Source organism: Otolemur garnettii, unplaced genomic scaffold (assembly GCF_000181295.1).
Source record: "Otolemur garnettii isolate 467f Iridium unplaced genomic scaffold, OtoGar3 scaffold00018, whole genome shotgun sequence".
NCBI lineage: Eukaryota > Metazoa > Chordata > Mammalia > Primates > Galagidae > Otolemur > Otolemur garnettii.
The window spans coordinates 25,042,854-25,057,025 of NW_003852413.1; the positions used below are offsets into that span (position 1 = coordinate 25,042,854).

Below are 14,172 nucleotides of genomic sequence, written 5' to 3' on the forward strand. Positions count from 1 at the left end.
TTGTTTGGCGGGCCCAGGCTGGGGATTCGAACCCGCCACCTTAGGTATATGTGGCTGGCGCCTTAGCCGCTTGAGCCACAGGCGCCAAGCCTAGACCCTGTCTTTAAAAGAAAAAAAAAAATGATCTAGTTCTCCCTGGGCCAAGAACCTGTCTGTCTCCTTACCCTCTAACAGGCATAAAAGGTTTGGGGCAAGGCTGCTGAAGGTGAGCACTATAACCTCAGATAGGCATAAGCCTGAGCCTGAGCCTGAGAGGCAAGCTCCCAGGTCTGCCCCGAACCCCTCCTTTGTGGGAAGGTATGAATGCAGAAGAAGGAGGGGAGAACAGCTTTGGGGAGGAGGCAGGCCTGGAGGGCCCCCAGAGCAGACAGAATGGGGCAGGCACTCACACCTCTCCAACCTACTTTATGTAGGAAGCGGGGCATGCTTTCCCCTACTCCTTTGATAAAGTAGAGACATATGAAGTAACTGGGGTTGGGGGCAGAGAGCCAAAGCTAGCGCTAGAATTTCTGCACCTTGGCCTTGCAGAGTAACCACAGGAGGAAGGAGCCCTTGCCAAATTGGGGTGTTACAACAGCCTCCCCTCCCCATCGGGCCACAGCACCAGCTGTCCACCTCACCTGACTCTGGAGCTCACTCTGTTGCTTGAGACGAAGGTTTTCCGGGGTGTCAGCCACCATAGTGAAGGACTGTTTAGGGTAGTGTCTGTGGGACAGAAAAAAGAGTGGGGTCACTCTAGGGAGAGGGCTTCCTGCCAAGCTCTGGCTTTCTCCTAGGAACTTACTCTCATATCTGGGCAGCCCTGCCCCAGCATTGGCAACAGGACCACGGTGCCCACTGCCATGGCTGAGTGGAGGCAAGCGTTTCTCAGACTTTGCCTGGGCTGGCTGACCTGGGAAGACACAGCAGGCCCGAGCAGCCAGCCGGCCATGTAGAACTGCCCTGAGCCAAAGGAAGGCTACTGGGACGCTCTCTGAGGATTTCAAATCACCCTTGTTTGAGGATACTACAAGCCTTAAAATCTACCACAAAGGGAGGTTGAAGGCACTGGGCCAGACGGGAGAAGACAGGCATGGGATTAGGACTATGCTTGCAGCCAATAACAGAAATGGAGACCAGCCGAGGACAGAAAGGACAAGAGGGAAGCAGGAGGGGATGCCTATCCAAGAGGGCTTCCTGGAGGAAGTGGTGAGAGATACCCACGGCCATTATAAGTGGTATTTCAAAGAGCTAATAAGATCACAACGTAATGGGTAAGCAGGAAGACCAGCCTTGAGGCCAGAAAGGAGGTCACATGTGGTAACAGGTAAGAATATAGGTTAAGTAGCCCTTATCCAAAATTTTTAGGACTAGAAGTGTTTGGGATTTTGGATTTGGTTCAGATTTTAGAAGACATATGTAACGAGACATTTTTGGGGAATGAACTCAAATCTAAACACGAAATTCAAGGGCAGCACGTCTGTAATCCTAGCACTTTAGGAAGCCAAGGCAGGTGGATTGACTGAGCTCACAGGTTTGAGACCAGCCTGAGCAAGTGGGACATCCTCGTCTCTAAAAAATAGCCAAACATTGGGCAGCACATGTGGCTCAAAGGAGTAGGGCACCGGCCCCACATGCCGGAGGTGGTGGGTTCAAACTCAACCCCGGCCAAAAACTGCAAAAAAAAAAAAAGCCAGACATTGTGGTGAATACCTGTAGTCCCAGCTACTCGGGAGGCTGAGACAAGAGAATAGCTTGAACCCAAGAGTTTGAGGTTGCTGTAAGCTACGATGCCACAGCACTCTACTGAAGGCAACATAGTGAAACTCTGCTTCCAAAGAAAAAAATTCGTACATGAAACGAAGTTTTGGCTGTTCTTTACAACCTGTCACATGAGGTCAGATGTGGAATTTTCCACTTGTGGTATCAGATCAGCACTCAAAAACTTTTGGATCTTGGAGCACTTCAATTTCAGATTTTCAGAATAGGGATGCTCAACCCACAAATAACAGTGACTGTTTGCCCTGTGCTAAGGGCTTACGGGCCTTAGTTCATCAAGCTCTCATAGCCCCCATGTGACTAGAATCATCAGGGTCTCCCTTTGACAGATGAGAGAATGGAGGCCTGACAGATTGAACAATGTGGCCAATGCACACAGCCAGATTTGTACTCAATATCTTTCAAGCCCAGCACATGAAACTAAACTGATCTCCAGGTATGGGATAGACCAGTGTGTCCTGACTCCCAGCAAGAGAGCTATCTCGGAGGCAGCAGAAGTCTGGCCAGCCCACAAAGCCAATCCTGCACCCACCTCTAGGATAGTCCAGTGCACCCCCACTTACAGAAGAGAAGTGCCCAGCACTTCTCACTTGGCAGTCTTCATGATTAACTTGTTTATCACACTGGTATATTATCATCTCTCCCCACTACTTCCCCATGAGAGGAGGGATTTTTTTTTTTTTTTTTTTGGTTTCCTGCTCATTCATTTCTCTCAAGTTCCTAGAATAGTAGCTGGTGCTGAATAAATATCTGCTGAATAAAGAAATGTCACACCAGGCATTAAAGCTGTGTGGGGACTAGAATTCGGGCCTCTTCTATCCCCCAGGTCATCACAATCCCCCACCAAACCAGCTGCAAGGGAGACAGCCCTGGGTCCTAGCAGTCAGTGTCCATGTACTAGCATGAGAAATAGCTGGGGGTTTGCATGGGCCCCAATTATTTTGGGGACTGGAATGGGTTTTTTTTCAAGCAGGAGCCTGAAGTCAAGCCATTGTTAGCTCTGGGTGACCAACCACATCCTACCACATCCGTGACCATGGCAGATCCCTGACTCACACGCTGCCCCGGGGTAAGAGGGGGACCACCACCTGGGACCTCTTTCCAGGCATGTCCTTATCTGCTTCTCTCCCCCTACTAGGGAGCTGTGAGCCTGGGCTGCCCTGGTTGGCAGATAAGCCCAAGAGCTAGATAGGAGCTGCCCATCTACCTGGCATGTTCTCCAGCTACCCATGCCACCCTGAGCCCTATAAACACGCTTTCCCTCAGGGCTACCTTGTGAAGGGCAGGATACAGGTTTAGAGAACTCAACTAAGTGGGAGGTATGCCTAGAAAGGACATATTACTGGGCCTTGATCCTGCCACTGCCTTGCAAGGATTTGACCTTGGCAAATCCTTTTCCCTTTTGTCTACATTACTGTCCCAGCCCCCGTGATTCCGGCAGTGCCCTGTCCCTAGCCCCCATAGGATGCCAGGGTACTAGGTCCCGGCCACCCAGGTCAGCCCAGGCTCACAGCTCCCTAGTGGGGGGAGGGAAGCAGATGAGGAAAAGCAAACATAGATGCCGACAGCTGGCAACAGACATGGCCCACGATGAACACAGGGCTAAGGCTGGGGTCTGGTCCCCCCTCAGCCAGGGCCACCCACAGCCAAGGAGCTCCCTTCAGAATTCCTGGGCAAACAAGGATCAACTGGGAGTCTGTTCCTGGAGACCAGAAAGAACAGAGGGACTGAAAGATCTCTAGCAGAACTGTTGGCTCTGAGGCCTATGAGGGAAGGCTTCAGAGATGATCTTCCCCCAAAATAAAAGCCATGCTGAAGGTGTCAGGGGGTGAGGGCTACAGCTAAGAGAGCATCTGTAAGTACAGACAGGAGCAGGTAGCTCTGGCCCAGAACATGATCAATTCTGAGGAGATGGTGCCAGTTGGCATTTAGTGGGGAAGTGGAGGCACTGGGGGACCGGGGCCAGAGTGGCTGACAGGCTCTGCAAACACTAGGGTTTCCTATTTGCTGGAATGTACAGAGATAGATGGAGAGGCAGCTCCTGTGGTCCAAGGATGGTCAGACAGGTACCCCCTGGCCACTCCACAGTCCTGAAGCCCCTACATACACGGGGCCGTGCTTCCCACTCAGTGAATACATAGGTGTGCCCTCCTTGGTGACAGGCATCTCCTAGACCCCAAGGCCAGCAGGTCCACATGTGGCAGCTGCATTCATGCTATGTTCATGCACCTCCTACTGTGTCCCTCTGCTCCATCACCCCATACCCACCGGAATGTCTGAGAACCCCTCTAAGATGCGGTATAAGTGCCTCAGTTGGCACTGGCCGGTACTTCATCCTCTCTTTGGAAGTATCCCCGGATCTCAGGCTCCCACAGTCAGACCACTAATCCCATCAGAAGGGAAGAAGGGATGAACCAGCCTAGACGTTGACTCAGCTTAACTTGGCAAGGGTAGGGGGAGGATTTTTAATCCTGCATCAGATTAACTAGATTAAAGAGGGCTCCAGAACCTTCAATTTCCTACCCCAGCCCTCTGAGCCCAACCCCAGCAGAGGAAGGCAGGCAGACACGCAGCATGGGCTATATATTCCTCCTGCTGGGTCAACCCTGTCCCCTCCCCACAGCCCCCAGCCCCGGGTGAGAGACAACCCTGCCTATCCCTCCCCTGCTCAGTGAGCTTCAGGTTCCCATGGCAACCTCATCTTCAGCTGCAGGCAGGAGAGCAGTGAGAGGAGAGAGCAGCAAGAGCAGAGAGAGAGAGAGAGGGAGAGGGAGAGGGAGAGAGGGAGGGAGGGAGGGAGAGAGAGGGGAAGAGAAAGAGAGAGGGAAGGAGAGAAAGGGAGGGAGAGAGGTCTATGGGGATGGGGGAAGAGACACAGTCAGCAGTGAGGTTCTCAGCTAAGGAAGAGCTCAGGAGGGCAAAGCCAGGAGATTGTGTCTGCAGGATCCTCGCAGACAATTTAGGTGAGAAGACAGGTGCCATGGGTTTGTTTCTAGAAGGGAGGACATAAGAATGGCAGTACTGTGCCCCTCCCCCCACCATGACTGGCTATGAAGAGGGCTCCAACTGGTTTGACCTCCTTCCAGGAGCAATTTTTTGGAATTCCAGCTTTTCCCTTCCACTCTGTCCTCAAGCTGAAGCTCCCTGATCCACTACACTCAGATCCCAGTAGGAACAAATAGATATGTATATGCCAATGTGAGGGCTAAGTCAAACAAGGGGCCACCCATCCCAGCCAGTGGCACTTCTGAAACCCAGGGCCCACCACAAACTGGGGGCACAGTGAGGAAACAAGGGGCAGGGTGAAGTATGGAACAGAGTCCAGAGTACAGCTGCTCTTTGTCCCTCCGTGGGCTGGTCTGGGCCTGGCCCCTGGTTAATCATTCCAAATCATGAGACTCAGCAAATGTCCCTCCACACCCTTTCTCCCTGCTATCAGCCTCTGGGGTGGGGGGAATGGAGCCAGTCCACTAGGATAGGATGCAGGAGAGAGGGGCAGGGGAAGGGACCCAGCATCCATGAGACAAGAACCAGGAAAATGCCTCTCTTGGTCAAAAAGAAGTGGGGTGAGAACAGTGACCATGCAATGCAATCAGTCTGCTATTGGGGCAGCCTAGACCTTCAGGAGAATTTGTAGGCACACAAAGCCACATCCTTTGTGTTTCTAGAATGGAGGGCCCTATGTGCCATGCACATTCCCTCTTGAAACCTGTTACAAGGCTTTGGGATGGAAAAGGCAGGCATTATCACTGTGTCTCTTTTATGGATGAAGAAACTGAGGCTGAGTGTCAAGGGCAAAGACCTTGTCCTACACACTTTCTCCTATCCCACAGCTGCCCAGCCAGCTCAGGGCAGGCTGACACCTCTCTGCCAAGTGGACCCCAGTCCACTCAGATCACTGGGGGAAGATGTGCTTAACAGGGTGGGAGCTATACAAACCCAACCTGTTTCCAAGATGGGCCATGATCACAGACTCTGCAGTTTCTCAGCCATTCCCATCAGGACGTGTTTATTCCTCTGCACTTTTCAAGAGGCCAGATAAGGACTTGTGGGGATCCAGGGGAGGGGGCCTCTGTCCCAGAAGAGGGGTTATCTCTTAGGACCTCTGAGTCACCTTCCTGCTTGGAGGGACTACAAGGCAAGGAGGGTGCTGAGAAGCTACAAAGTTTACAGGTTCACGGGTGACAAGGACAGCTTGTAGGACACAAGCCTCACTCCCCTGTCCTGCCATTAGCTACATTCCAGAAGCAGAATAAGAAGAGACCAGAGATCCCAAAAGCCCAGCTTCCCCTTTCTACATGTAACCTCACCTCTTCCAGGCTTGGACCCCTTCAAAAACCACAGCTTTGTGTTCAAGGAGGAGCAAAAATACATCAACTAAAGCAACAAGGCGCTTTTGGTTTTACCAAAAGGGAAAGAAAAAGAGAAAAAAAAAAAAAAAACACCAGCCCCCACATCCTGCCTCTGGAAAGAGCTGCCCCTGCTGGGAACACTGCCCATGCAGGGAGGGGCCCTCCCAACTAACCCAGTTTCTCACCCATCCTGAGGCCTAAGGGGCTGCTGAAGTGGTGGGGATAAGAAGCAACAAGGAGGCATTGTTTGACCAAAGGGGGGAAAAAGAACAGTCAAAAAGATCAAGGCTAGACTTGAGGAAGAACTTATTAGTCCTTAGGCCTGCCCCTGCCCCCGCCCCTGCTGGCAATACATAAAGAGAAATGATTCTGCCAAGTTGAGTAAGACACGAACATGCTAGGCCTCAGTTTCCTCATCTGTAAAGTAGGGGTGTTAAGAAGCACCAGCATCCCTGAGGTTCCTTAAGGCCCTGACATCTGTAAGCATAGGGATTTGGGGATGACAGGGGTGAAGAGGCTGCATTTGGTCACTTTGGCTACCCGTGTGCACTTGCCCTCCCCATCCCAGACATATATACACACTCCTCCCCCCACCACCCCTGGTACTATCCTCAGCTCCCTCAGAGATCTGATCCTACTTCTCCCAGTCAAAGGCAGAGAATGCTGGGATTCTCAGTCCTGGATTTGCCAGCTACTGTCCCACCTCTGAAAAGCAGCTGGGATTAGAGGCTCTTAAGTACCCACCCCATCTAGCACAGATGCCGCCCACCCCCATCTGAGGTCTGAGGGGAGGGGGAGCAACTGAGTCCCTGGTTCTCTAGAATCAGGGACCATTCCATTCTCCTCTGCCCTTTACCCCACAGTTCAAGGAAACTGGAGAATGGCTCCCACAAAGCTGCAGTCAATGAAGAGAGAAAAGGTGCCACTGCACCCCCTTTCCCTTCCCCAACCTCTACCCATCCCCACTTGACCCCACCTCCTGTCCTCCAGACCTGTCCACAGCTCCCCAAGAGGAAGCCCCCAAGGAAGGAGGAACAGCCTGGTTTCTCCCCATCCCCACCCTCAGTCCTGACCTTCAGGCTCCCAGGCTATTTATTTGCATGGAGACAAAGAAACAGGTTTCTATTAAGCCAGGGCATAGCCATATCTGCCCCACTTTTGGAAAATTCAGTTTACAAAATAAATAACTTAGGGCATAAATATTTCTCTAACCAACACCGCAGGCTCAGCCGCCCACCTAGAAGCTTCGAGAGTGAATTTGATTAGGTGGCGATTAGCAGTTCTTCCTCCACTGCCGGCTATTGTGCAAAAGCAGGCAAAGCAGGCGTGTGGGCTCTACCTTGCCCAGCAAGGTCCGCATGGCTGCAGCCCCGAATATGAGAACACTGCACAGCTCATTCAGCTGGCTCCCCGGCCCCCTTCCCCAGCCCCAGCCCCAGAATATCTGCATATACACTGGGCATGTGTATAACTGCACGGACATGGATGTCCACCACACCAGGAAGGCTGGCTGTGACCTCTGGCCTGTGTTCTCTCCCTTACCTCACCCTGAAATAAGCCTAATGGAAGGAAAGAAACAGGATGAAGCCAGTGACGCTACAGAGAAGGAAGCCAGGCCTATGAGCCACAAAGCCAGGCCCTAACAGAGATGGAGGAAAGCTATTCCCTGGAAGCTTTTGGGAACCTGAGTGTCACTTAAGGATGAGGCCAGAGGCAGGAAGAAAATAAGAGAATGACAGTGAACATCCAGCACAGAGCCTGACACATAGCAGGTGCCCAGGAAATACTCTTGGGTCTAGAATCCAGCATCCTTACATAGGAATTTTTAAACATAGGGTAATCCAAGGCTTAGACAGGTCCAGAGAGCACTCTCTATAGGCAAGACCCACATCTGGTTCATCCCAAAATCCCCATCTGGCTTACTGGCCTGACTATCAACCCTTATCCTGGGCAAGGTGCTACGACAGCTAGAGGGAAAGACGGCTTGGTCACAAAGCCCCCGATCTTCTCCCTCACAGGCTCTACCGCAGGAAACACCCCAGCGGGGACCAAAGGTCAACTAGGTATGGCAGAGGCCATGGCTGTAAAGGCAGAAGAGGAAACAGACAGAGGCTAACCTGGTTCCTTTCCCTGGAGGCCAGGAGAGATAGGGGAACCTCTGCTTCTGCAGGATGGAAGCGCCATCAGCATCCAGAAGAGGGAGGCTGCTGCTTCTGCCCCTCCTGGACAGCCCCAGCCCCTCTAGGCACCCTATGACCCCACTTGCTACAGTTTCTCCAGAAAAGAGTGAGAAAAATAGGCTCAAACTTTAGTCCTTGGCTGAGAAAATGCAGAGAAAACAAGGACGAGCCTCTGATTTTTCTCTAACTCCCAATGCTCGCTGAATTCTAGGCTACCAGAGTCTTCAGGAAGAGACTTAAAAGGCATAGAGCCCTTGCTACCCACTGGGATCTGGGCTCAGCCAGACTTCTGTCTAGTGGGAAGGTGGCTTAGAATCTAGCCTGGAATGGTCTAGCAATCAAGGGGTTAAAGGCCCTGGCTTCTCTGAACCCCACCCCACTCCCCAAAGGAGGGAGGAAGTGGCAGAGAACCAGGGCTTGTGTGAGCCCTTAAGAATTTGAAGAATGTCCCATTTCCCTTGGGTGGGTGGGAGGGGTTGGTGAGGGGGGTGGGAGAGGAACAGTGGAAATTAATGGGAGAGAAGCAGCAGCTGAAGCAGGCAAAAGGCCAGGGGCCAGGGGCCAGGACAGAACCGTGACCCTTCCTCTGTCACCCCCAGAAACCTGCCCAGTGCCCAATCCTTACAGAAAGGACAACCTTCAAGTTGCTTCCTGGGTTTGAGACTGTATCAGGAACCTGTTTTCCCTGCACCTGGCACAGGTTAGCATCTAACCTGCTGCAGGGTGGGCAGTAAGTGTCTGCTGAATGATCAAACCCCCAAAGAGACAGGGCTGTGGAACTAGCAGGCCAAGTGAAAGAGGGGAAAGGAAAGACAGTCCTTCAAAGAGTATAACCCTAACTTTTTTAATACCTTAACTTTTTAAAAACAAGTTCCAAAAGTCCCTTCCTGGATGAACTTTGGCTGCAAAGACCCTCCTGAATGAGAATTAAAACACAGAAATTGGACAAGTCAGATCCTAAATTTATCTGAATGCCAATGTTGCTACTTACAAGTGACTTGACCTTCTGAAGCCCCCAACTCACAGCAGCTGTGAGGTCCCTAATCGAGTTCTAAGTTTCCACTTGCTACAAGGTCAACTTCAAGAGGTCAATGCCCCCCTCTGGAACTGCATGGAATGGGATGGGGTACCCCACTGATACTGGAATTTCACTGTTCAGTAGGTCCTTGGTCCTGGGGATTTGAGGAATGAACCCACAGACCACAGATCGGTGGCAAGACAGGATTTTTATTAGACAGAAAGGAATACAGAAGAAAAGGCACCAGATCGTCTGGAAGGGGGAAAGAATTAACTGGGGAGTCTCTACATGGGGTCTTTTCTTTATCTAGGGGTATCAGGTCTTGAGAATCACCCTTGGCCAGGACTTGGTAGGTGGAAAATCATCTTTTCAAAGTTAATGAGTACATTAACAAATGAATGAATGTAGTTCTTCCTGCTAGGGCAAAGTTATCAGGTCCTTTACAGTTTTTGTCTCTGAGAAGTTAGGGTGTGTGCTCCCTACTCAAGGTGGAACCACCCAAAAAACCATCTCAGGCTGCTTTGTTCATGAACTTATTAGAGCCTGAAGAAAGCAGTCTATTCATAGCCGGGTGTTGTGGCGGGCGCCTGTAGTCTCAGTTACTCCAGAGGCTGAGGCAAGAGAATCGCCTAAGCCCAGGAGTTGGAGGTTGCTGTGAGCTGTGACGCCACATCACTCTACCGAGGGCGACAAAGTGAGACACTGTCTCTAAAAAAAAAAGACAAGTCTGTTTGTGCCTGGAAATGGGGGTCTGATTTCTGAGCTCACCTGGGCCTAGAGAATGGGGGGCTCTCTGTCCAGCCCTGAGTGGTGGAATCCTGTATCACCATCTCTATACCACCTCCCCACTCCCCTCTCCACTTCCAGGGAGCCAGGCTGCAGGTCCCAGAGCAAAAGGAACAGAGTCCAACCTACTATACCCACAAACAACATCTCTGCAGCACCTCTCACCAGGCAGGGAAGTCTGCTTGGGGCAGACTATGCCCTCCATGCTGGAGCCAGAGTTCCAGAAAGTTTTCTTGAAAGGACAACTGGAGGAAGGGGCCCCCCCACAACCCAGGAAGCCCAAGTGAACAAAGGAAACTGTCAACTGCTGTTTCAAGGAGAGGAAAGAGTGAAAGTAAAGGGAAGGGAAGTAAAGGGAAGAACAAAGCCGCCAACCCCAAACACCACTGGGCACAAACAAGCAGGTCTCATACTCTCCAGGGACCACGCTGGATCCCTCTCTTGCAACAGGGTATGGTGGAAAGAACGAGCTCACTGCCACCCAGAGACTGGGTGAGAGTTAGCCTCTCAATAACCATGTGATCTTGAGACAGTCCCTTCCCTTCCTCATGCCTCAATTTCCTCATCTGTCAAATGGGCATAATAATGGCCCTTGCTTTGTCCAGCAGGTGTAAGAGAACTGTGATTATCAAGCAGAGCGTGGAAGTGCTTGGCAATGTCACCTTGGGCAGTGTCACCATGGAATTAGCAGAAAGGAAAGAAGAACTCGGTCAGGTGGGAACCCAGGTGCCCACAAAGCCCCTGCCCAGAGCAGGACTCACGCATTGCAGTAGGGCTTCTTCTCATAACCCTTGTAGTTCTTCATGTTCAGTGTCATCTTGCAGGTCTCGCAATGGAAGCATGCTTTATGCCAAAACTGGGGGTAGAGACAGAAAGAGAACATCCATCAGACACCAGGACTTCAGGAAGGGGACTCAGGCTCTAGGAAGGGGCGCTCAGAAGGGTTCCCTTCTAGGGACTATGCTAGGCCCACAACTGTGGGGAGAACACAGAATCACCCCAGGAGAGCAGGTGGTATCTCAGGTCATGGGGGCATTTCAGGTCACAGGCTCTGGCAGCAGATGAAACGTTTGAACTGATTGAGGAGGAGAAGGGCAGGCATGAAGGATGGGTGAGGAAGAGCCCAGTTATAGCAGCAGGGCAGCAGCCCCCATGTCAGCTCCACCTCCCACGGATGACTCCTCTGGCCCAGAGCTAGAAAGGCCTCATTGCTCATGCAAAGCTGCGCACTGGGTTGCCAAGAAGCTGCTGAACATGAAGGGGCAGCTCCTCTACCCTCCAAGATCACAGAAGGCGAAGGCCTAGTCCCCTTTCACATAGCCCCAGAACCCACGTATTCCTAACACATAACAGCTTCACATGAGCCTTGGGTGATGATGCTTCAGCTCTGATATCTCCCACTTCCTGTGGGATCCCTGGCTAGAGAAGTGGAGAGGGTGCCCCAGGCTCTGCCACCACCACCCCCCTTTTTGCTCTTCCCTCATCCTTCTACCCCAGCCAGAGGGTAGACAGTGCTTGGCAGCTGGTCTCCCCCCAGGTACTAAGAAGCTCTGCTTCAAAGCCTTAGAGGGGGACCTCCCACAGTAGACATCAAAGTTCCACCCACTCACTGTATGACCTTGGGCAGGGCCCTGCACTTGGGCAGAGCCCACTTCCTAGTCTGAAGAATGGATGTAATAACACCTACCCTTCTAGGACTGTTGAGGATTCATGAGAAATCACCTACAAAGCCCGTGGCCCACTCAGCACCGCTGAGGAGTACTCAGGCACTAGGGTCTCAGCACCTCTGAGTACTACTCAGAGGCTTGGTGCAGGCCCAGTAGGCATGAACCTCCCCCAAGGGGCTCAACAGCTGACAATGAAGGTTGTTGAGTACTGGAGACCAGGTAGGGCCTCACCTGTGCCCAACCACAGCTCCAATTCATTGAGACATGTGAGAATGAGGGACAGGCACAACTCTAGCAAAGCCCAGGGACCTGGAACTGAGCCACCAGGACCGATCCAGGGTAGCAAGGTGGTCAACAGAGGGGGGCACAAAAGAAAGTGACAAGGGAAGAAAAAACGATACAACAGAGGTGACTCCCTCTCTGAGAAGTGTGGATGCTCAAACTCATGCAGAGGTGACATCAATTACCCCCTGGCAGCCCAGGATGTGCCCCCCACACACCACCACTCTGCAATTACCACCAACCAGGGGTGTGCTGCCAAGACTCCAGAATCCAAGCTGCCTGAGTGACCAACTACTCTGTCCCTGCCCCATTTCCTAGCAGTCAAGAGAGATACTCTTGAGCCCCAAAGAAGTCCAGAGAAGGGCTGGGAAGACATTCCCAAGAGCCTAGCTACAGGGCTGGCTCTTAGCCATCTGTCAAGGAATTCCCCCAAGGCAAAATGTGATTCCCAAACCAAAAGGTGCTTCTGAGACACTAGAGGGAAGGGACAGTAGAAAGAAAGCTGACAATCTGGGATTCTACCTCTGGGATTCTACCTCTCCCACCATGGCCTACTTCAACTAGAAACCCCCAAGCTACTTTCAGGAGGAAATCACATTCTAATAGGGTATTTTCCCAATCAAGGAGACCCAAAGGAAAAATCTAACAGTGGAATATTAATCAACATGATATGGGAACCACTGTTGGGAAGAAAGCCAGCTGGAGGTCTAGAAGCAAAGGAGTGGCTGGTCTAAGCTTAGCCCCCTCCCCACCTGGGCCTATCCCAGTGCTGTCACCCCCCACCATGCAGCAACTTCCAGACTCCTCCAGTGTATAACCCCAACACATATAACCCACAGGAAAGCTAAAATGGGGTGGTCCCTGCCCCCACAGGCTCCCAAAGTGACAGTCCTACTCCCTCCTCCGGTGGCTGGGAGCTGTTGGCAGAAAGCCCCAGCCTTGTCACCACCCAGTCTGCTGGCCTCTGCCTGCTCAGCTGCACATGCCCCTGCCTGGGCCTCCGCCTCCCCCCACCCCCGCGGGGGCCTGCCAGGAAAAACATTCTCTGGAATCCAGACCATGACCCACTTTCACACACACATTCACAGGAATACACACTGTCCTGGGACCCGGGACCTCCAAGGCTGCCTCCTGCTTGACGTGGGGGTGACAAAGCGTGGAGATAATACATCCCTATTCTAGCAGATGGCCAGGCACCCACCAAGGGGTCAGGCCCACTAGAGGAGGCGGACAGAGTGTACTGACCAGGTTGGGGGTATAAGGCCAATACCTGATCCAGGATTCTACAAGGCCCCTCCTGGCTGCCACTTAGATGGGATGGTGCCCATCTCCATCAGTAGCTCTTTCTCCCCTCACCTCAGAGACCCCTTGCTCACAGCTAAACATGTTAAACTCTAACAGACAGAAGCTGGGGTAGGTACAGTGGTCACCTGTTCCCCTACAGGGGGCTCCAAAGCAGAATGAAAACAGGAGTGAACTGAGTGCCCTCAGGATAACTATTTATAAAGTGGAGATGCTGGGAGGGGTCAGAGGACAGGCTCCTGCCTAATGCCTGGCACCTCCAGCTGCTTCATGCCACCCTCCCCTCTCAGGAAGAGATTCAAGATTCAAGATTCAAGATTCAAGAAAATTCAATAGCTCCTGCCATTGTGTCCTTTTGGGGGTAGGAAAGTTGCAGGGTGAAAGGGACAGAAATGGCCAGTCCCTCCACCACCTCTGTGAACCAAGCCTGGGCTGGGCACCAAGTCCCCAGGATGAACAAATCCCTGTCCTTCAGCAGTGAGGTCTGCTGAAGGATACTGTCAGGGAAATAAGTCGATATAATCCCACCATGACCCTCTACCTTTATGCCCTGACCTATGAACCCTGTCCCTGAGCAAGAGTTCCCCCTCTTTGAGAGGTCCCAGGTAAGAATTCAGAGCTTCCTGGGACTCAGGATTCAGGGGAACAAAATGCACCTGGAAACATACACAGCCTTAATCTTCCCACTGCCCATAAAGTCCATGGTTTCCCTATTCACAGAAGCCAGAAATCCCCCAGACCAAACCCCCAATGTCCATGGGAAGCCTCTCAGCCCAGACCTAAGGCTCCAGGGAAGGGTCGCCCCTGACTCTCCCCTGCCTGCCTGC

At 52.1% G+C, this 14,172-nt stretch overlaps 1 protein-coding gene across 1 annotated transcript in view; it reads right to left on the minus strand.

The window, feature by feature from the left end:
• LASP1 (LIM and SH3 protein 1) overlaps positions 1 to 14,172 on the minus strand; it is a 52,236-nt gene that overhangs the window by 34,386 nt on the left and 3,678 nt on the right. Inside the window, exons 2-3 of the mRNA XM_003786431.3 lie at positions 10,856 to 10,950; positions 621 to 705 (exon numbers count right to left, since the gene is read on the minus strand). Coding sequence (XP_003786479.1) covers positions 621 to 705; positions 10,856 to 10,950 — 180 coding nt within the window. The remainder of the gene's footprint in view (positions 1 to 620; positions 706 to 10,855; positions 10,951 to 14,172) is intronic.